Raw genomic sequence first — 24,566 nt, forward strand, 5'->3', positions numbered from 1 at the left:
AAATTTTCATTACAAATAAAATTTTGACAAAATTTTCTATAGAAATAAAATTTTGACAAAATTTTCAATAGAAATCAAATTTTGACAACATTTTCTATAGAAATTTTTACAAAATTTTCTATAGAAAAAAATGTTAACAAATTTTTTATAGAAATAAAATTTTGACAAAATTTTCTATAGAAATAAAATTTTGACCTAATTTTCTATAGAAATAAAATTTTGAGAAAATTTCATATAAATAAATGAAATTTTGAGAAAATTTACTATAGAAATAAAATTTTGACAAAATTTTCTATAGAAATAAAAGTTTTTGCAAAATAAGATTTTTTTTGTTTTGTAGTTGTCTTGTAAAATTTTCTCTAAATTTAGGTAGATTATTTTTGGCGTAAGTGGCTACCGTGAGCACATTCCCCAAAAAAATATTTATGGGTCATTTGAAATATTGGTGTTTATTCTTATAATACAAAGAGGTCCCAAATAAACTTTTGACAAAATTTCCTATAGAAATAAAATATTGAGAACAATTTCTATAGATTATTTTTAGAAATAAAATTTTAATAAAATTTTCTATAAAAATAAATTTTTAATAAAATTTTCTATAGAAATAAAATTTTGACAAAATTTTCTATAGAAATAAAATGTTGACAAATATTTCTTTCTGTAGAAATAAAATTTTGACACAATTTTATATAGAAATAAAATTTTGACACAATTTTCTATAGAAATAAAATTTTTCAAAAATGTTCTACACAAATAAAATTTTCAGAAAATTTTCTATACAAAAAAAAATTTACAAAATTTTCTATAGAAATAAAATTTTGAGGACATTTTCTACAGAAATAAAATTTTGAGAAAATTTTCTATTAATAAATAAAATTTTGACAGAATTTTCTATAGAAATAAAATTTTGACAAAATTTCCTATAGAAATAAAATTTTGACAAAATTTTCTATAGAAATAAAATTTTGACAAAATTTTCTATAGAAATAAAATTTTTTATAGAAATAATATTTTGACAAAATTTTCTATAGAAATAAAATTTTGACAAAATTTTCTATAGCAATAAAATTTTGACAAAATTTTCTATAGAAATAAAATTTTGACAAAATTTCCTATAGAAATAAAATTTTGACAAAATTTTCTATAGAAATAAAATTTTGACAAAAGTTTCTATAGAAATAAAATTTTGACAAAATTTTCTATAGAAATAAAATTTTGACAAAATTTTCTATAGAAATTAAATTTTGACAAAATTTTCGATAGAAATAAAATTTTGACACAATTTTCTATAGAAATAAAATTTTTCAAAAATTTTCTACACAAATAAAATTTTTAGAAAATTTTCTATACAAAAAAATTTACAAATTTTTCTATAGAAATACAATTTTGACAAATTTTTATATAGAAATAACATTTTTGAAAATATTCTATAGAAATGAAATTTTTGAAAAATTTCTATAGAAATAAAATTTTGACAAAATTTTCTATAGAAATAAAATTTTGACGAAATTTTCTTTCTATAGAAATAAAGTTTTGACAAAATGTTCTATAGAAATAAAATGTTGACAAAATTTTCTTTAGAAATAAAATTTTGACAGAATTTTCTATAGAAATAACATTTTGACAAAATTTTCTATAGAAATAAAATTTTGACAAAATTTTCTTTCTATAGAAATAAAGTTTTGACAAAATTTTCTTTCTATAGAAATAAAATTTTGACAAAAGTTTCTATAGAAATAAAATTTTGACAAAATTTTCTATAGAAATAAAATTTTGACAAAATTTTCTATAGAAATAAAATTTCGGCAAAATTTTCTATAGAAATAAAATTTTTAGAAAATTTTCTATAGAAATAAAATTTTGACAAAATTTCCTATAGAAATACAATTTTGACAAAATTTTCTATAGAAACAAAATGTTGCCACAATTTTTATAGAAATAAATTTTTGACAAAATTTTTTATAGAAATAAAATTTTTAGAAAATTTTCTATAGAAATAAAATTTTGACAAAATTTCCTATAGAAATACAATTTTGACAAAATTTTCTATAGAAATAAAATTTTGACACAATTTTCTATAGAAATAAAATTTTTTCTTTAGAAATAAAATTTTGACAGAATTTTCTATAGAAATAACATTTTGACAAAATTTTCTATAGAAATAAAATTTTGACAAAATTTTCTTTCTATAGAAATAAAATTTTGACAAAATTTTCTATAGAAATAAAATTTTGACAAAATTTTCTATAGAAATAAAATTTCGGCAAAATTTTCTATAGAAATAAAATTTTTAGAAAATTTTCTATAGAAATAAAATTTTGACAAAATTTCCTATAGAAATAAAATTCTGACAAAATTTTCTATAGAAATAAAATGTTGCCACAATTTTTATAGAAATAAATTTTTGACAAAATTTTCTATTGAAATAAAATTTTGACAAAATTTTCTATAGAAATAAATTTTGGAAAAATTTTCTATAGAAATAAAATGTTGAAAATGTTTCGATAGAAATAAAAGTTTTTGCAAAATCAGAATTTGTGTTTGTTTAGTAGTTGTCTTGTAAAATTTTCTATAAGTTTTAGTTGATTATTTTTGGCTTGAGTGACTACCGTGAGCACATTCCCCAAAAAAAATATTTATGGATCATTTATTTCAAATATTGGTGTTTATTCTTATAATACAAAGAGGTCCCAAAATGTAAAATGAAGTTACACCCACAAAAAAGAAAACAAAAACATAAAAAGTTGGTGTAGTTCTTTTGGTATTTTCTTTTTTGATCCTACATCATTTAGGATTTGGGGCTAATTTCCATGGGACCCATATTCATGGCGCCGAAAAATATTTCAATTTCGGGAAATTGCAATTTATTGGCATATATTTTTTTGGTTTATTATAATCATACGAAACAAAATGCATAAAGCTTTATGTTTTTTTTCATATTTTTTATGAAATAAGTCCCCGTGAAATACGTCTCCAAAAATAACAACAAAATGTGTTAGCAATTTGGTCTGCAAAAATATGAAATGTCTCCAATTTGATCTACACAATAACAACGATTTTTGGGGAGTTATTTCTTATTTTATTTTTAATTTTTTTTTTAATTTTTTTTGTTCATTGTGTTATTTCACAATGACCAATTGAATAATTCCTTAATTTTGATTTTCGAAATTTTTATTGATTTTATAAACTTTTAAAGGCAGTTAATAAATGGTAAATTGAAGATTCCTCCTAAAGGTGGTCGACTAAATTTAGTCCACATTTGGGAGGTTATGTTTAATGTGTTAATATAGCAAACGTCCCCAGACAAGTGTCCACAATTCGGAGGTGTCCGGTTTTCAGAGTGTCCAAGTCGGAGAGGCTTCACTGTATTTTCATTGCGGTTTAGTTTTTTAGCAGTTAGATTCTTAACTAATTCGCGTAAAATATACTCACAATGTAAATCCAATTATTGCGACAAAAATGTTCCATGACGTTGCTGCAATAAAATTATGCTCTTGAAACATGTTTGAGACGATCATAATCATTTTCTGTGTGTACTTCACGCGTCTTTCAGGTCTTTATAATTTCATCTCACATGCATCCCTTTAGTACTTATCACAACACCACCTTCCTATTGTTATAGATTTCGACTACGGGATGCATTGAATTTTTTTATCCCGAATTTTTTTTTTCTCAGTGTACTCTGCCAAAAACAATTCAAATCTATAACTGCAGTTGGGCCAACAAACACAAAAAAAAACAATTTCTACATAAAATATTAAACAAAACAAACATGAACAAAATGTCATAGAAATGTTATATACAACAAGAACAACAGCAACAACAAAAGAGGTGAACCAAAACTTCATTCAACTTACAGCAAAGTTGAAACTTTGATATCAAAAAGAAAAGACATTAGACAAACGACGAGGAGCTATGCAATGCCAAAAGACTGACTGCAGACGGACGGACAGACAAAAAAATGTAGAGGTTTTCCTACCAGCTCCAACTATTCATTCATCCAAATGCCGCCGTAGCCATCACCACACACCATCATCCACCAGACAATGCTCATGTTATAGTTTTGCGCAAAATTTTTCGTAAGTTTTTTTTTGTTAATAAAATGCTACAACAGCTACACCAACAAATGCGCCTTCAACGATGACAACGACATTAACACAACAGAGGCAATTCTGCGATATGCAAAATGTCAAAAAATGAAATATAAATTTAATACCCTCCAACATATGATAGTACCACGTTTATCGTTTTATTGTCTTTGTCGTCATAGTCAGTTGTGTTGCACACCATAAAAAAGAAAGAAACAAAAACCCAACAAGTTCGAAATGCCACCTGAAGTGGTAGCGCCAAAATATTTATTGCAATCCCATATTTTATTGTTTGTGGAACGAAAATTGGTTTATGCCACTTTTATCACTGTAGTCGGTCAATGACGAATATTTTATGGGCTATAAAGGGTGATACGGTCAAAATTTGGTCAAGGGAAAACGCGTGTAAATCGGTGAAATCGTTTATTTAAAAAATCAAATTAAATTTCTTTTTCAAGTTCAATTAGTATAAAATTCAGGAAAAATATTCAGTTAGGCTTTCGCTTTTCCAAATCCGAATTGCCGGGCCTCACGCTTGACACCTGCCATAAGAGTTTGTACAGCCACCTTGTCCACCTGCTTCGCCGCAGAAGGCCAGTTTGCCTTGAACTGCTGCTCGTCCTTAGCAGTTTTTTTGGTCTTCTTTAGGTTGATAATAGCTCAGTATTTCTCAATTGGGCGGAGCTCTGGCGTGTTGGGAGGGTTCTTGTCCTTGGGAACCACCTGCACGTTGTTGGCGGCGTACACTCCATGGCGTTTTTACCGTAATGACGAGATGCCAAATCCGGCCAAAACAGTACGGAACAACCGTGTTTCATCAGGAAAGGCAGCAGACGTTTATTCAAACACTCTTTCACGTAAATTTCTTGGTTTCGTCGTCCATTACCACGCAGTCAAACTTCGTCAGCATCGTCGTGTACAGCCTCCAGGATCGCGCTTTGGCCGTCGTATTTTGTTTATCATCGCGATTTGGAGTCACTACCTTCTTGTAAGTCGATAGTCCGGCTCGTTTTTTTGGCTCGATGCACGGTTGTAGACGATACACCCAGCTTATTTGCGGCATCTCGGAGAGAAAGGTTAGGGTTTCGCTTGAAACTACCGGCAACTCTCTTTGTCGTCTCTGCGGCTTTCGGTTTTCGATTTTCCCCCCGATCCAGACTTCCTGGCTGTCGACAAACGTTCCCCAAACACTTTAATTACATTTGTAACGGTTGATTAGGCAACTTTTAGCGATTTTGCAAGATTTGCGTGCGAGTAGCTCGGATTTTCGCGAAGCGCGAGCAAAATTTTGATACGCTGCTCTTCTTGCTTGGACGGCATTTTGACAACTGAAGAGTGAATTCCAAAATCAAAATAGGAGCAACATTCTACACACACACACCTTCAAAATGAGGGGTGTTCAGGTTTTTTAAATGCAAAATTGAAAGAAATACGTCAAGTTTATATTGACCAAATTTTGACCGTATCACCCTTTAGTAATAAATTTCAGCAAATTAGATCTCATTGCACATTGAGAAAGAATATGATCATCCCATAGATTTCGGTTTCACGACAACTGATTATTAAATGGCTGCGATGAACATTGGTTAGTTTAGTCAGCCCGATATTTCAGTGGCGACCCGATATTTCAGTCTCACTTAGCCTATTCAGTTCATTGTGATACCGCAGTGGTGAACTTGTCTCATAATGAAACTGAGTTGAAAACAATATCTTGGGCTCAATTTTAATGAAGTTTTCTTTGTTTGTAAACTCCTAATGCAAATGCTTTTGGTGGCTTGTAAACGTTGTAATAAACTGTCAATTTTCCCAATACCATGTAGCTTGTAATACCACAGTGGTGAACTTCTCTCATAATGAAACTGCTTCCTTATATCATTGAAAAAATATCTTGGGCTCAATTATAATGAAGTTTTCGTTGTTTGTAAACTCAGATGCATATGCTTTTGGTGGCTTGTAAACGTTTTAATAAACTGTCCATAAATCCAAAACCATGTAGCTGTCATATGTAGTTTAATATGCCAGTGTGAACTTGGTATCACTTCATATCATCAACCCTTTAGATCTAATTTTAAAGGAGCTTTTTCAATAAAAATCAGCAAAAGGATTAAGATTCTTTAAATTGACCCACAAATTTAATTCGTAAATATAACGTAATTTTTCGTATTCATAATTAATAATTCATTATATCAATGAATAACTTCATTGTTTAAATTTCTACGAAATATTTTTTGTGTATGTCTTTTAAGCGACTTTTCTTCTACGACATCCATAACGAAGGGTTAGCTATTATTCAACCTCGCCAGTATTTACTTGTTTAACACTTTGTTTTTATTCCAATCAAAGTGCATTTTTGTGCATAATTCACACAAAATAAAATATTTGCAAAGTTATTATAATTGCAAAGTAAAATATACGGATAATGATGCGCTCAACATAAATTTGACTTGCACTAAACCAGCGAAGGAAAAAACACACAAAGGGTCTTGGGAGCCGCTAAACTTTCGCTACTGTAACATCAAATAAATAATTGAGTTGACGTGGGGGGGCGATTAAAAACAAAACAAAAAAAATAAAAAAAAATGCAGACAGCAAAGCAATGAAACAAAAACTTCGATTGTGTTGACAAACACATCACAGAATTCGTGAGTTGCAGTTATCTACCAGCAGCAGCAACAACAATTGACAGCTGTTGCACAAATGTGCAGTAACTTTTATTATGACTTTAACTATCAGCCAAGCTGCAAGCCAGACATCCAGCAGCTACCAAAACAAACAGCAACAACCGTCATCAAGAAGGTGAATATGAACAGCTTGAAACTGTCATCATTCATGTTGCAGATGAAGATGAGAAGGATTATGGCAAAGACCCAATATGAATGTTATTTGTTGTGGTTTACTTGGCAGCGGCAGCGGCAGCGGCAGCATCTTTTGGTGCCCCATGAAAATTACAAAATTTTTCCAGTTGGCAATTTCAAATATTTATAATGCTTGAACAATTTATGACTTGTATGTCTATGAATTCTAGATAACGTATGATATCTCTCTCCTCCTCTCTCTCTCTTTCTCAGCTTGTCTTCTCTATTTGTTTACACACATAGCATCAATACATTGTATGCAATAACCAATGTTCTGCAACTTGTTCCGTTCAATTCCTTTTAGTCAAGCAACATTCTTCTGTAATCATAAAATACTACAACAACAAAGATTAAGTCTTAAGCCCGAGTATGTTTGGCAAATAGAGATGGTGAATAAAGACACAGTCACCTCATGACGCAGCAGCAACAGATGAGAATAATAAAAATAAAACAACAACATTTAGGTCAAACGTGTGTTTACATTATGATTTATAGTTAGCAAATACTCTGGACATTGGCAATAACTATGAAGATGTGCTATGTATACAGAGATAGAAATCTCTTCTACAATATTATGAGTATTGAAGAACACAAAATCGAAAGCCTCTTTGCATTAATTGCAATAAATGTGCAAATTGAATATGAAAATAATATCGATTCTTATCGATTGAAGGAATCTCAAAATTGACACTGTGGTGATGGTATATACGAACAGATAAATATCACTTCAAAATATCTTCAAAACTAATTTTAGTTTTTGAGAACAGTAAAATTTGCGTTCGTGACGGTGACAACCACCATATATTGACAATATTTTTTATAGAAATAAATTATTTAGCAAATTTTCTATAGAAATATAATTTTGACAAAATTTTCGATGGAAATAAAATTTTGACAAAATTTGCGATAGCAATAAAATTTTGACAAAAATCAATCGATTGTTTCTATGACCTCAAGCCGAGCAAAAAATGAAAACAGTAAAATTGGCGGTCGTGGCGGTGACAACCACCATGGTTTGGTTACGTTAGGTGGCAGCCCGATGTATCAGCCTCACTTAGACTATTCAGTCCATTGTGATACCACATTGGTGAACTTTTCTCTTATCACTGAGTGCTGCCCGATTCCATGTTAAGCTCAATGACAAGAGACCTCCTTTTTATAGCCGATTCCGAACGGCGTTCCACATTGTAGTGAAACCACTTAGAGAAGCTTTGAAACCCTCAGAAATGTCACCAGCATTACTGAGGTGGGATAATTCACCGCTGAAAAACTTTTTGGTGTTCGGTCGAAGCAGGAATCGAACCCACGACCTTTTGTATTCAAGGCGGGCATGCTAACCATTGCACCACAGTGGCTCCCAACCACCATATTTTGACAAAATTTTCTATAGAAATAAAATTTTGACTAAATTTTCTACAGAAATAAAATTTTGACTAAATTTTCTATAGAAATAAAATATTTAGAAAATTGTCTATAGAAACAAAAAATATTTAGAAAATTTTCTATAGAAATAAAATGTTGACTAAATTTTCAATAGAAATAAAATATTTAGAAAAAGTTCTATACAAATAAAATTTTGACAAACTTTTCTATAGAAATATAATTTTGACAAAATTTTCGATAGAAATTAAATTTTGACAAACTTTTCGATAGCAATAAAATGTTGACAAAAATCAATAATCGATTGTTTCTATGACCTCAAGCCGAGCAACATTAATATTCGAAATAAAATTTTGACAACACGTTCTAAAAATATAAAATTTTGACACAATTTTCTACAGAAATTTTTTGACAAAATTTTCTATAGAAATAAAATTTTCAAAAAAATTTCTATAGAAATAAAATTTTCTATAGAAATAAAATTTTCAGAAAATTTTCTGTAGAAATAAATTTTTCAGAAAGTTTTCTATAGAAATAAAATTTTCAGAAAATTTTCTGTAGAAATAAAATTTGAAATAAACTTTTGAGAAAATATTTATACAAATAAAATTCCATGGAAATAAAATCAAAATCAAAATTTTGACAAAATTTGTACAGAAATAACATTTTGACAAAATTTTCTATAGAAATAAAATTTTCAGATAATTTTCTGTAGAAATAAAATTTTCAGATATTTTTCTGTAGAAATAAAATTTTCTGAAAGTTTTCTATAGAAATAAAATTTTGAAAAAAAAATATGAAATAAACTTTTGAGAAAATATTCTATACAAATAAAATTCTATGGAAATAAAATAATAAAAAAATGTTCTATAGATATAAAATCTTGACAAACTTTTCTATAGAAATAAAATCACGAAAAACATTTTTATAGAAATAAAAAGTTCTACAGAAATAAAATTTTCTATAGAAATAAAATCTTGACAAACTTTTCTATAGAAATAAAATTTTCAATAGCGACAAAATTTTCAAAAAAATTCTATTGAAATAAAATTTAGACAAAAATTTCTATAAAAATAAAACTTTAACAAAATTTTCTGAAGAAACAAATTTTTGACAAAATTTTCTGGGAAAATAAAATTTAGACATAAATTTCTATAGAATAATTAGACATAAATTTCTATAGAAATAAAAATTTTTACAAAATTTTCTATAGAAATAAAATTTTGACAAGATTTTCTATAGAAATAAAAATTTTGACAAGAAATAAAATGAAATAAAATTTTTAAATTTTTTTAAAAATTTTTTGCTATAAAAATACAATTTTGACAAAATTTTGGAAATAAAATGTTGACACAATTTTCTATAGAAATAAATTTTCGACAAAATGTTCTATAGTAATAAAATTTTGAGAAAATTGTGTATAGAATTAAAATTTCTGTAGAAAGAAAATTTTCTACGGGAATAAAATTTCGACAAAATTTTCTATAAAAATAAAAATTTTAACAAAATTTTCTATAGAAATAAATTTTGAAAAAATTTTCTATAGAATTAAAATTTCTGTAGAGAGAAGAGGTTTTCTATGGGAATAACATTTTGAAAAAAAAATTCAAAAAATAAAATTTTCAGAAAATTGTGTAGAAATAAAATTTTGACAAAATTTTCTATAGAAATAAAATTTTGACAAAATTTTCTATAGTAATAAAATTTTGACAAAATTTTCTGTAGAAATAAAATTTTGACAAAATTTTCTATAGAAATAAAATTTTGACAACATGTTCTAAAGAAATAAAATTTTGACAACATGTTCTAAAGAAATAAAATTTTGACAAAATTTTCTATAGAAATAAAATTTTGAAAAGTGTAGAAATTAAAAACTATTTCAATATATATATGAGTGTATGGTCGTATTATATTTTTTTTAGTCCAGTCTTTGTTATTATTTGGCGATTAGTTTTTCTACATTTGCCAAAATGCAACATTGTATACCCATTTCTTGGAATCCCCTCTGTATTTTCTTTATGGTAATAAAACTTGTTCAAATTTCCTTTTAATTTAATCGTCTAGTCAAGATGTTCGTATTAGAATAACATGATGTTATTTGACTTAAAATGAGTCCAATGAATTAGCAAACATATTTAATTTGCTACACTGAAGTATGGTCATAAAATTGAATTCCATGGAATATTTCATTAGAAATTGTCCCAGCCAATACCATCTTCAGGCAAATAACAACTCTTGGAGTATCTCCAATAAAACTTGAGTTGTATTTCCTTTGTCTTCTTTTGTTTGTGAACTATTTTATTGGAATTTTAAATTTAATATCTGCACCATAATCATCACACCACTACCGGTCTGTCAGCCAAAAATGGAACATACATTGAAAAGGAAGTTCTCTTCCAGTGGGAGAAAACGATGACGATGTGCAGGCATTGTAAAAGGCCTCTTCTACTAGCGACCATTTTTTTTGGGTGTATAAATGTTGCTTGAATTGTAAATGTGTTGAATTTTAAATGTTTTAATGATTTAGCTTGCACCAATACGGAAAGTTACTAATTCTTTAAAATGGGACTATAGCTTTGACGAAATGGACCAACACGCAAATTAATATTTTTTATATTTAATTTATAGAAAATTTTGCCAAACGTATATTTATATAGAAAATGTTGTCAAATTTTTATTGTCGTAGAAACTTTTGTCAACATTTTATTTCTACAGAATATTTTATCAAAATTTTATTTCTACAAACAATTTTATGAAAATTTTATTTCTAAAGAAATTTTTATGAAAATTTTATTTCTATAGAAAATTTTGTCACAATTTGATTTATAGAGCAAATTTTCTCAAACTTATATTTCTATAGAAAATTATGTTTAAATTTCTACTTTTACAGTAAATTTTGTTTCTATAGAAAATTTTGACAAAATTTTCTACTGAAATAAATTTTTCAAAATTTTATTTCTATATAAAATTTTGTCAAAATTTTATTTCTATTTAAAATTTTATCAAAATTTTATTTTTATAGAAAATATTCTCAAAATTTTATTTCTATAGAAAATGTTGTCAAAATTTTATTTATATAAAAAATTTTGTCAAAATTTTATTTCTATAGAAAATTTTGTCAATATGCAATATCTATAGAAAATTTTGTCAAAATTTTATTTCTATAGAAAATTTTGTCAAAATTTTATTTTTATAGAAAATTTTGTTAAAATTTTATTTCAATAGAAAATTTTGTCAAAAATTTATTTCTATAGAAAATTTTGCCAAAAATTTATTTCTATAGAAAATTTTGTCAATTTTTTTTTGCGGAAAATAAAATTGTCAAAATTTTATTTCTCTATAAAATTTTGTCAAAATTTTATTTCTAAGAAAATTTTGTCAAAAATTTATTTCTATAGAAAATTGTGTAAAAAATTTTTTTGTTACGGAAAATAAAGTTTTGAAAATTTTTGTCAAAATTTTATTTCTATATAAAATTTTGTTAAAATTTTATTTATATTGAAAATTCTGTCAAAATTTTATTTCTATAGAAAATTTTGTCAAATATTTATTTCTATAGAAAATCTTTTCAAAATTTTATATCTAGATAATTTTTTCAAAATTTTATTTCTGTAGAAAATTTTGTCAAAATTATATTTCTATAGAAAATGTTGTCAACATTTTATTTCTATATAAAATTTTGTCAAAATTTTATTTCTATAGAAAATTTTGTCAATGTGTTAAATCTATAGAAAATTTTTTCAAACATTTTTTTACAGATAATTTTGTCAAAATTTTAGTTCTATAGAAAATTTAGTCAACATTTTATATCTAAAGAAAATTTTGTCAAATTTTTTTTCTATAGAAATTTTTGTCAAAATTTTAATTCTATAGACATTTTTATCAAAATTTTATTTCTAAACAAATTTTGTCAAAATTTTATTTCTATAGAAAATGTTGTCAAAATTTTATTTCTATAGAAAATTTTGTCAAAATTTTATTTCTATAGAAAATTTTGTCAAAATTTTATTTCTGTGGAAAATTTTGTCAAGATTTATTTTCTGTAGAAAATTTTGTCAAAATTATATTTCTATATAAAATTTTGTCAAAATTTTATTTCTATAGAAAATTTTGTCAAAATTTTATTTTTATAGAAAATATTGGCAATATGTTATATCTATAGAAAATTTTTCAAAATTTTATTTCTATATAAAATTTTGTCAAAATTTTATTTCTATAGAAAATTTTGTCAAAAATATATTTATATAGAAAATTGTGTCAATTTTTTTTTGTTACGGAAAATAAAATTTTGAAAATTTTTGTCAAAATTTTATTTCTATTGAAAATTTTGTCAAAATTTTATTTCTATAGAAAATTTTGTCAAAATTTTATTTCTATAGAAAATTTTGTCAAAATTTTATTTCTATAGAAAATTTTGTCAAAATTTTATTTCTATAAAAAATTTTGTCAATGTGTTAAATCTATAGAAAATTTTGTCCAAATTTTATTTTTACAGATAATTTTGTCAAAAATTAAGTTCTATAGAAAACTTTGTCAAAATTTTATTTTTACAGATAATTTTGTCAAAATTTTAGTTCTATAGAAAATTTTCCCAAAATTTTATTTCTATAGAAAATTTTGTTAAAATTTTATTTCTGTAGAAAATCTAACACAATTTCAAGAATTCTACCAAGTTTCCATTTAAGGTACTATGGAAACTTAGCCCATACACAAAAAGGCATCACGAATGTCTGGCCTCTAGACCTGGGAAGCTCTCCCATCGTTGCACGTGTGTATATGTGTGTCCCTATCATTAACAGAAAATAACAATAAATTCTGCTATTGTCTGGCTATGTGTGGTGTCGTCTTCTGCATTTTCCTGATTCTCACTCTTTTTTTATTGCAAAAGGGACTTTCTTTGTGGCACTGCATCATTGTGTTATACAGGAACGTTGTGGTATTTTTTGTTGTGTTCGTCGCCCTGGTGAATAATGGATTTAGAACATGCTATATTCCCATTCATTTTACTTATTCGATTCACTTACTCTGCTGGGTACACTCTGACAATGAATTTATTTTCATAGCGATAATAGTCAGCTTTCTGACGAATTACCAGCTCTAACAAAGGTTGGTCCACTAACTAACCATTGTTCATCGGAGGGTGAGATTTTTCCCGTAGTTAGATTTTAAAATTTCCTTTATTGTACCATATAATCTTAAAGGGAGGGGGAGGGGAGGGCTCTTCGTATAGAACTCAAATTAAGTGGAATTTCCAAGAATCCTCCATTGGTAATCATTTCTACTTCCTGTCTTAATTAATGAGAGTTCACACTCTGAGAAATATTTAGAAGTCATGTATCTGCCAGTAGTTCAGAGGTGCAGTATTGATGATTAAACTTTAATTGAAGGAAATGATGACGGCATAAAAATAGTCTTGGTGAATAGAATTCATAATAAAAGGAAAATGTATACGGATATGGTACACTGAAAAGGAATGCCAGGCTGATGATCCTTCCGCAGCGATTATCGCCGATATAGTAATGAAAGTACTCTTGGACTCAGTGATGGGAAAAGTTGACCACCAAACCAATTATATTCAGACCACTTCAGCATTTTTAAACGCATTTGATAGACAAATTCAATTAAGAATTGAAATCTAAGAGAACAACGAAGATATGATAAGAGATATATTACGATTAAACAATTGACGACCTAAGTTAACATGTAAAAGAAAGAAAACACATCAAACATGACGAAATTGAACCCAAAATTTACAAAACACTTGGCAATGTGTTATCCTATACTCAGAAAAATTTAAGTCATCGAACATGTGTAATAAAGACAAATTTAGCGATGTCCGTCTGTCTGTTTATGTATTTTTGTGTGCAAAGTCCAGCTCGCAGTTTAAATCCGATCGTCCTCAAATTTGGCATAGGGCATAGGGTTTTTCGGCTCAAAGACGATCCCTATTGATTTTGGAGAAAATCTCAGTTCAGATTTAGATATAGCTGCCATATATATTTATAACCGATATGGTCATAAATGACGTATTTATCAACCGATCTTCTTCCAATTTTGTATAATCGAATATTTTGTGAGTCTCGTAAATTTTGCAGAATATCAGTCAAATCGGTTCAGATTCAGATACAGCTCTCATATATAGCTATCGCCCGATTTACCATGCTATGGTCCCAGAGGCCAATATTTTGTTCTGATTTACTTGAATATTTGCATAGGGAGTAGAATTAACATCCCAATAAAAAAAAAGTGTCGCCAAAAAAGTTGTGAAAATGTTCTTTTTGGATCCCGAAGTGGTGCAAAATTGGCGCAGAAGCGATGATTTTAACATGGCCTTTTCAATAGGACGGATGTCCACCATTTCAAAAGCCGTTGCACAGAATTTGCATCACTTCTTAAGGTGTGATGCGAATCCAGTGATTTGGATGTGAATAAAGAAATTTTGTGATATTTTGACGAATTAATAATTTTTAAAATTTTTATGATTTTTAATGCATTATAACGCTTGTCTGGAACGTTTGACATCAAATATTTTTTACAAATTCGCAATTTTTCTAAAAAGAATTTAGTATTTTTTTCGGAAAAATTTAAATAATTTGCACTATTTTAATAATTTTTAATCTGTTTTTAACTCATTTGATACAATAAAATTTTAAATTTCCCATTAAAAATATGAAAAAAGCGAGTTATAAAAAATTGACTCGAATGAACTTCCGGCGCAGTTAAAATAAAGAACATCTTTGGGAGGACATTTTTGGAAGTGCTTTTAAAGTTGTGCCTTAAGAAGATTTTTTTGCTGGGATTATAAATATGCCCTTCGAATTTGGTTGAAATTGGTTCAGATTTACATATAGCTCCCATATATAGCTTTCGCCCAATTTACACTCCTATGGTCCCAGAGGCCAATATTTTGTTCTGATTAACGTGAAATTTTGCACAGGGAGTAAATTTAGATATAGCTCCTATATATAGCTTTCGCCCGATTTACACTCCTATGGCCCCCGAGGTAAAAGTTTTACCCCGAGTTACGTAAATTTTTTGCATAAGGAGTAGAACTAACATTATAAATATGAATACCGAATTTGGTTGAAATCGGTTAAGACTGCGATTTGCAGTCATACACGCAAAGAAAAAAAACGTTTGGAAAACGTGTACCGAAAACGTTTTTCTTTTGTTAGAGTTTTTGAATTGCATCGAAAAGTATACACTTTTATCACCAAAAAAAAAATCGTTTGGTACAAAATTTTTATTTTTTCAATAAAAAAAACTTATTTTTGAACTACCAACACAGTTCATTTCGTTTATATCAAACACTTTTCTGACTTTAGGTCTTTAATAAGACACATTTTACAGTTCAAAATTTAATATAGTACAATGTAATGTTGAATATTTTTTCGGAATCTTCCGAATATATCTGGAATATATGTAAAAAAAAAAAAACAAAAGCAAAAAAAAAACTTTGGCCGAAGCAGGGATCGAACCCACGACCCTTGGCATGAGAGTCGGACGTAGCTACCACTGCTCCACGGTGCCAAACTAAATGTTTGTTTCTGTTAAATAAACTTTGATTATTCCGTTCGTGGGCGCCGCAAGCTATGCTATATAAATATAACTTATATGGATATTTATCTATTGATGACCATAACAGGTACATAGCTCAGTGGTTAGTGTGTTGGCTTACAATGTGCATGGTCCGCGGTTCGATTCTCCGTCCAGGAGAAAGGTAAAAAAATTATAATACTTTTCTTCCAAATACACTTCCTTACAGCGAAAAGCAAATTAGAAACGAACTTTGTTTGTCTAAAATTTCGTTTGGGAGGAAAGAATTATTTTTTTGCGTGTATGACCACCGTAGATCAAAATCTAAGGCAAATCCTTCCGATTTACTTATAATTGTGCACAGGGAATGAAAATAACATTTTTATTGTGCATTCCAAATTTAGTTCAAATTGGTTCAGATTTAGATATAACTGCCATATATATCTTTCGTCCGATACGCACTTATATGGCCCCAGAGGTCAAAATTTCGTTCCGATTTACTTGAGGTTTTGCACATAGAGTAGGACAAACATTCTTGCTACACATGCCAAACTTGGTCAAAATCGGTTAGATATAACTCTCATATATATTCGCCCGATTTAGATTCATATGACCCCGAAGGCTAATGTTGCATTTCGAAAATTTTGTAATTTTGCGCTGAGAGTTCAATTAAAATGTTAGCAATGTGTGCCAAATCTTATCAAATTCGGCTCAGAATTAGATAAAGCCCCCATGTACTCGTAATAACTCTACAACTGAATTTAAATAGCTATTTCTATTGCACTATAAATCATGAATGCAGTTCGTGTAATTGCTTATTAGATAGTTTATTACATTTTTATTTTTAATTTCTATAATATCTTCTTAAAAATGCAATATTCTTTTTTTTCCTTATCATTTACAGGTTCTTCGTAATATTGCAGTTGTCGTTTATAAGGCATTGGATTATAATTTACACGAAGATGAACAATGTCAAATGTCTCATGAATTGGAAGAACTCATCACTCACATGACTGAAAACGATGATGATGATGGTAAGTATTTGCTATCTTGAACGCCTAAGTGCCTAAGTGCATTATTATTTTAATTATGACAAAATATTTATTGCACGCAAAAAAGGTTTTTTGTTTTGAATCACGAAATTAATTGATCCAATTAATTTTTAATTGAAATGTCTTCAATCACAAAAATGATAATATCAATTAAAAATTTAATTGAAAGTCAATTACAGAACTAATTGATCCCATTAAAAAAAATAATGGTACTATCAATTTTTGTGATTGAGTTTTGTTTCAATTAAAAAAAAATTGTTGAATCTATTGATTGAATATTAATATATTTAATTGAATATTAACTTTGTCATTCTGTTTGTAACACATCGAAATATTGCTCTAAGACCCCATACAGTATATATATTCTGGGTCGAGGTGAAATTCTGAGTTGATCTAAGCATGTCCGTCCGTCCGTCCATCTGTTGAAATCACGCTAACTTCTGAATGAAACAAGCTATCGACGTGAAACTTGGCACAAGTAGTTGTTATTGATGTAGGTTAGGTTAGGTGGCAGCCCGATGTATCAGGCTCACTTAGACTATTCAGTCCATTGTGATACCACATTGGAGCCATCGTGGTGCAATGGTTAGCATGCCCGCCTTGCATACACAAGGTCGTGGGTGCGATTCCTGCTTCGACCGAACACCAAAAAGTTTTTCAGTGGTGGATTATCCCACCTCAGTAATGCTGGTGACATTTCTGAGGGTTTCAAAGCTTCTCTCAGTGGTTTCATTGCAATGTGGAACGCCGTTCGGACTCGGCTATAAAAAGGAGGTCCCTTGTCATTGAGCTTAACATGGAATCGGGCAGCACTCAGTGATAAGAGAGAAGTTCACCAATGTGGTTATTGATGTAGGTCGGATGGTGTTGCAAATGGGCCATATCGGTCCACTTTTACGTATAGCCCCCATATAAACGGATACTCAGATTTGGCTTGCGGAGCCTCTAAGAAAAGCATATTTCATCCGATCCGGTTGAAATTTGAAACATGGTGTTAGTATATGGTCTCTAACAACCGTGCCAGAATTGGTCCATATCGTGCCATAATTATATATAGCCCCCATATAAACCGATCCCCAGACAGTATATATATTCTGGGTCGAGGTGAAATTCTGAGTTGATCTAAGCATGTCCGTCCGTCCGTCCATCTGTTGAAATCACGCTAACTTCTGAATGAAACAAGCTATCGACGTGAAACTTGGCACAAGTAGTTGTTATTGATGTAGGTTAGGTTAGGTGGCAGCCCGATGTATCAGGCTCACTTAGACTATTCAGTCCATTGTGATACCACATTGGAGCCATCGTGGTGCAATGGTTAGCATGCCCGCCTTGCATACACAAGGTCGTGGGTGCGATTCCTGCTTCGACCGAACACCAAAAAGTTTTTCAGTGGTGGATTATCCCACCTCAGTAATGCTGGTGACATTTCTGAGGGTTTCAAAGCTTCTCTCAGTGGTTTCATTGCAATGTGGAACGCCGTTCGGACTCGGCTATAAAAAGGAGGTCCCTTGTCATTGAGCTTAACATGGAATCGGGCAGCACTCAGTGATAAGAGAGAAGTTCACCAATGTGGTTATTGATGTAGGTCGGATGGTGTTGCAAATGGGCCATATCGGTCCACTTTTACGTATAGCCCCCATATAAACGGATACTCAGATTTGGCTTGCGGAGCCTCTAAGAAAAGCATATTTCATCCGATCCGGTTGAAATTTGAAACATGGTGTTAGTATATGGTCTCTAACAACCGTGCCAGAATTGGTCCATATCGTGCCATAATTATATATAGCCCCCATATAAACCGATCCCCAGATTTGGCTTGCGGTGCCTCTAAGAGAAGCAAATTTCATCCGATCCGGTTGAAATTTGGAACATGGTGTTAGTATATGGTCTCTAATAACCGTGCCAGAATTGGTCCATATCGTGCCATAATTATATATAGCCCCCATATAAACCGATCCCCAGATTTGGCTTGCGGAGCCTCAAAGAGAAGCAAATTTCATCCGATCCGTCTGAAATTTGGTATGTGGTTTTGATATATGGTATCTAACAACCATGCAAAAATTGGTCCATATCGGTCCATAATTATAATTAGCCCCATATAAACCGATCCACAGATTTGGCTTGCGGAGCCTCTTAGAGGAGCCAAATTCATCCGATCCGGTTCAAATGTGGAACGTGGTGTTAGAATATGGTCTCTAACATGCATGCAAACATTGGTCCATATCGGTCTATAGTTATATATAGCCGATCTCCAATCACACAAAAATTGGTCCATATCGGTTCATAACCATGGTTGCCACTCAAGCCAAAAATAATTTACCAAAATGTTATTTCTATAGAAACTTTTGTCAAAATTTTATTTCCATAGAAAATTTTATTTCTATAGAAAATTTTGTCAAAATTTAATTTCTATAGAAATTTTTTTTTCAAAATTTTATTTCTATAGAAAATTTTGTTAAAATTTTATTTCTATAGAAAACTTTGTCAATCTGAATTATATACATATTTAATCGGTTTTTTTTTTATTTAATATATACCACGTATGGACTTACTTATAATTTAGAAGACGGTGTTAGGAAGTTTTAAGATACCTTGCCAAGCGTTACCACAACTCAAGTAATTCGATTGTGGATGGCAGTGTTTAGAAGAAGTTTCTATGCAATCCATGGTCGAGGGTACTCAAGCTTCGGCCTGGCCGAACTTACGGCTGTATATACTTGTTTTAAACTCAATTAAGACTTTAATTGGAGAAAATTGAGTGATTTTTTGTATGGTTTTCCATATAAAATGTGTCGCTAAACAAGAATGGAAATCCGATAAATACATGTGTGTCCTTATCTTTAGTTCCCTAAACTGTCTTTATTTTAAAGAAGCAGAATTTTTGGCTTGGAATTAATACCAAAATCCTTAAAGGAAGGTTAAGAACTTTAGAAATACACTTTTTTTGTCTAGTGTACACAAAACTTTACATCTGTATAAAATTTTCTCAATTTGTTATTTTTATAAAAATATTCCTATAATGTTTTCTTTATAACATCTGAGCTAAATTATCTTAAATATTATCCAATTCAATCCCATCAATCTTACTTAATAATTTCGCTTGCTAAAATAATTTTGTAACAATTTTCATTATGAAATTGCGCATCTTATTTACCTCTATTTCAATTAAGACGACACTCAAACACAATAACAAATTAAAGCTTTGACAAACTTGGACCAACGAACATGGACTATCTATTTTAGTGTCTAAATTGAAATCCCACAAATTTATAAAAACTACAAAAAAAAAAACAACCAAATGCAATGACAAACATACTTTTTACCATCAAAGATGACAGGCGACATAGAAAAATCGAGAGATGTGATTATTGAACCTGAAATTCTATTATTATTTGATCTAATTGCAGAAACCGAAGATGATTGCTTAGATGACTGTATAGATGAAGGCATTGACGAGGGATACAAACGTTGGGATGATGAACACGATGAAACCAAAGAATTCGATTATATTTTAGAGGTAAGTTTTCACAAGATATTGTAGATCAAGAATATTGTTTTCGAAAAGAGGATACCTTCTATAAAATTACATTTTTGATATTGTATAAATGTTAGATGTAATAACAAAAATTTTTAATATCAATTTCTTTGTTATATTACATTGTATTCCAGTTTATCTTTCTGTAACTACTGGAACAATTTCAATCAATAATCAACGAATCCTAGAGACCACTAATCCTATACTGAAAACAATATTGTCTTAAGCTTAATGGTATATTGTCCTTAAAATACGAATATAATTTTTGCTCAGCATACACGCAGAGAAGGAATATGATCACCTCAACATGTTTGGAGAGCAAAATGTTATTTTTGGACGGTGACCATGGAGCTTTTTTGTCGCAAAAATTTTGTTTTCTCGGCAAACATATACATGGTTGCCGAAGTCAGACATATGCTTTTTGTGAAAATAACATGGTTGCCGCAAACATGTTACATGTTCTCCGTCCAAAAATAACATTTTGCTAACGAAACATGGTTGAGGTGATCATATTCCTTCTCTGCGTGTAGAAGACCCACTTTATCCTCAATAAACTTCACAATAGACTTTACAGTGGTGGCGTTCTATCCTTAGAGTTAGGAGAAGCAAATCTCTATATAAAAAAATCTGTCCTTAGAGTTAGGAAAATCGATTATCTATATAAAATAAAATTCTATTGTACTGTGGTTATATTGTCCTCAAAAAATCGTGGGAAAAAAATCTTCATTTCCTTATTATTTCATTATTATTGAAATCGTATTTAAATTTTATATATTTTTTTTTTTTCTTAAGTTGACCATAAAGCCTATTTTCCCAGTACAATATTGCCAATTTTTCTTCTTTACTGTATAATTTTGCTTACATCCATGTTGAACATGGAGATTAATGGATGTTATAGTGTGATCAATGCGAAATGTATGTACTATTGTTTCAAGTGTTAATTTGATTGTCACGATCACTATGTTACGCTTCATCAACTGTATGCGAATTTTCTCAATGGTTATTGAAATGACAGGTATTTTTGTTCATGAAAAAATAGCTCCAAGGAAAAAAGAAATTTATGGGCGGTCATGTATGACCGCAATTATATCCTGACATTTATCTATTGGACGTTGCAATCAAAGCAAATTATATATAGTTACAATTGTAACAAAATAAGATGAATAGTTTTGGATTTTAAAGTAAAGAGGAATTAGTTCGACAATGCCATGAAATTGTAGTAGAATTGATAAGTGTAGCTATGAAGTAGATACGAACACAAGGATTTAGTAACCATACACAATGGTCAATGAGCAACGGATAAAGACAGAACTTGCACGAACTCTCATATATACTCCCTTCTATAGAAAATTTTATCAAAATTTTATTTCTATAGAAAATTTTGTAAAAATTTTATTTCTATAAAATAGTTTGTCAAAATTTTATTCCTATAGAAAATTTTGTAAAAATTTTATTTCTATAAAATAGTTTGTCAAAATTTTATTCCTATAGAAAATTTTGTCAAAATTTTATTTCTATAGAAAATTTTGTCAAAATTTTATTTCTATAGAAAATTTTGTCAAAATTTTATTTCTATAGAAAATTTTGTCAAAATGTTATTTCTATAGAAAATTTTGTCAAAATGTTATTTCTATAGAAAATTTTTGTCAAAATTTTTTGTTCTATAGAAAATTTTGTAAAAATTTTATTACTATAGAAAATTTTGTAAAAATTTTATTACTATAGAAAATTTTGTTTATTTCTATAGAAAATTTTGTCAACATTTTATTTCTGTAGAAAATTTTGTCAAAATTTTTTTCTAAAGACTATATTGTCAAAATGTGATTTCTAGAGAAAATTTTGTCTAAATTTTATTTTTAAAGAAAATTTTGTCAAAATTTTATTACTATAGAAAATTTTATCATGTCTAGAGAAAAATTACACTAATTTACAAACAAAAAATTTCATGTACACTTAATAAGAGGCAACTTTTCGTATGTATTTTGATCTGCTGAATTCGAAAAAAATATTTATTATGGAACAGTTTTTGAAATATCCCGTTATTTTTAGTTTTTCGCTCTTTTTTCACCAAACAAATTATATCTCGAGTTAGAAATGTAACACTAGTTTACACTGAAAATGTACACTTGATGAGAGTCCACATTTCTTATGCAATTGAATGATGTCAAATCATGCAAATATGAGCCACTCAACCACACAAAAATGCATTTTTCTGTGGCCGAGAGGCATTTTTGTGTGGGTGAGTTGCTCATATTTGCATGATTTGACATCATTCAATTGCTTATAACGTTGTCATTTTTCGGTCTTATTACTTACGTTAGAGTATCGTACGACCATGAAGGGAAATGGTTTATACTTTTCTGGCGGAAAATTGTAAAATACGATTTTTTTGAAAATTTTATTATTCGTCATCTTAATACCTTTCATTTAATTACCAACAACGATATAATCCCACATTTCTATCTCGAGATATAATTTGTTTAGTGAAAAAAGAGCGAAAAACTAAAAATAACGGGATATCTCAAAAACTGTTCCATAAAAAACTTCTAAACATTTTTAAGAGAAAAATTATTTCTATAGAAATTTGTTCAAGATTCTATTTCTATAGAAATATTTGTCAAAATTTTATTTCTATAGAAAATTTTATTTCTAACGAAAATTTTGTCAAAATATTATTTTTAAAGAAAATTTTGTCATCATTTTATTTCTAAAGAAATGTTTGTCAACATTTTATTTCTATAGAAAATTTTGTCAAAATTTTATTTCTATAACAAAATTTTATCAAAATTCTATCTCTATAGAAAATTTTGTCAAAATTTTATTTTATCTCTATAGAAAATTTTGAGCAAAATTTTGTCCAAATTTTATTTCTAGAGCAAAATTTTATTTCTATAAAAGTTGTTATCAAAATTTTATTTTTATAAAAAAATTTGTCAAAATTGTATTTCTATAGCAAACTTTTGTCAAAATTTTATTTCTATAGCAAACTTTTGTCAAAATTTTATTTCTAAAGAAAATTTTGTCAAAATTTTATTACTATAGAAAATTTTGAAAAAATTTTATTTCTATAGAAAATTTTGTCAAAATTTTATTTCTATAGAAAATTTTGTCAAAATTTTATTTCTATAGAAAATTTTGTCATTTCTAGAGAAAAATTATTTCTATAGCAAATTTTGTCAAAATGTTATTTCTATAGAAAATGTTGTCAAAATGTTATTACTATAGAAAATTTTGTCACAATTTTATTTCTATCGAAAATTTTGTCAAACTATTATTACTAACGAAACTTTTGTCAAAGCTATATACAGTTGAAGCTCGGTTTAACGAACGATATATTGTCAGGCCCTTTCGTCATTTAGAAAAATTCGTTAAATCGAACGGGAATATTAAATGTTAACTTTTATTGAAAAACGTAGTTTTTTTACCAGATGAGTAAAAATTCAGAAGAATGTGGCAAAATTAAACTACACAGGCATTTAAAAAAATATTACTTTAAATAATCCTTAAAAACTGATGAGCTTGATATAAATATCTAGGTTAGGTTAGGTTGAAAAGAGGATCCAAGAGTTGCTGTCTCAGGAGAGCCTGTATACACCCATGAAAATACCTTCCTAGACGAATTCCCTGATTTGTTTCCAGTCCCCAGTTTCAAGATGGGCCAGGCATAACAATTACACTATTACTCTGTTGCTCCTGTCGGCATAGATGTACTCTCAACTCTAGATTACAGTTTCGGCCGAACACCAAGAAAGTATTTCAGCGGTAATTTATCCCTCTATGTAATTATGCTTATACTCCTGTACATTTCATAGTTTCTCTTCAGCTATAAGAAGGAGGTTCTTTGCCATTGAGATAAATATACAATCGGGTAGCACTCATTAATAAGAGAAAAATTCACCACCTGCCCAACTGGCGATCCTACGAAAATTTGGTGCATATTACTACCTATAACAGGACTAGTACCAGTGCTCCAGTTTGTCGCAGGTTTTAGATTTGCATATAATTTATTGATTTATATTCTCTATTGATTTTAAAATCTTATTGGATCTAGACATTTACCAATGGGTCAGCATATTCCAAATTTTTTCCTTCCTTGTGCAATTGGGATGCGCAAAATAAG

The 24,566-nt window shown here is 28.8% G+C and overlaps 1 protein-coding gene across 4 annotated transcripts in view; it reads left to right on the forward strand.

The window, feature by feature from the left end:
* The window catches only part of spir (spire type actin nucleation factor), a 247,795-nt gene that overhangs the window by 118,903 nt on the left and 104,326 nt on the right, over positions 1-24,566 (forward strand). For 3 of the 4 annotated variants that reach the window (XM_075297497.1, XM_075297500.1, XM_075297498.1), the window contains exons 4-5: positions 16,764-16,893; positions 20,319-20,428. In XM_075297497.1, the coding sequence (XP_075153612.1) occupies positions 16,764-16,893; positions 20,319-20,428 (240 nt within the window). Of the gene's footprint in view, positions 1-16,763; positions 16,894-20,317; positions 20,429-24,566 lie in introns of all 4 variants that reach the window. The other variant, XM_075297499.1, reaches the window with a different exon arrangement.

Source organism: Haematobia irritans, chromosome 2 (genome assembly GCF_050003625.1).
Source record: "Haematobia irritans isolate KBUSLIRL chromosome 2, ASM5000362v1, whole genome shotgun sequence".
NCBI classification, from domain to species: Eukaryota; Metazoa; Arthropoda; class Insecta; order Diptera; family Muscidae; genus Haematobia; species Haematobia irritans.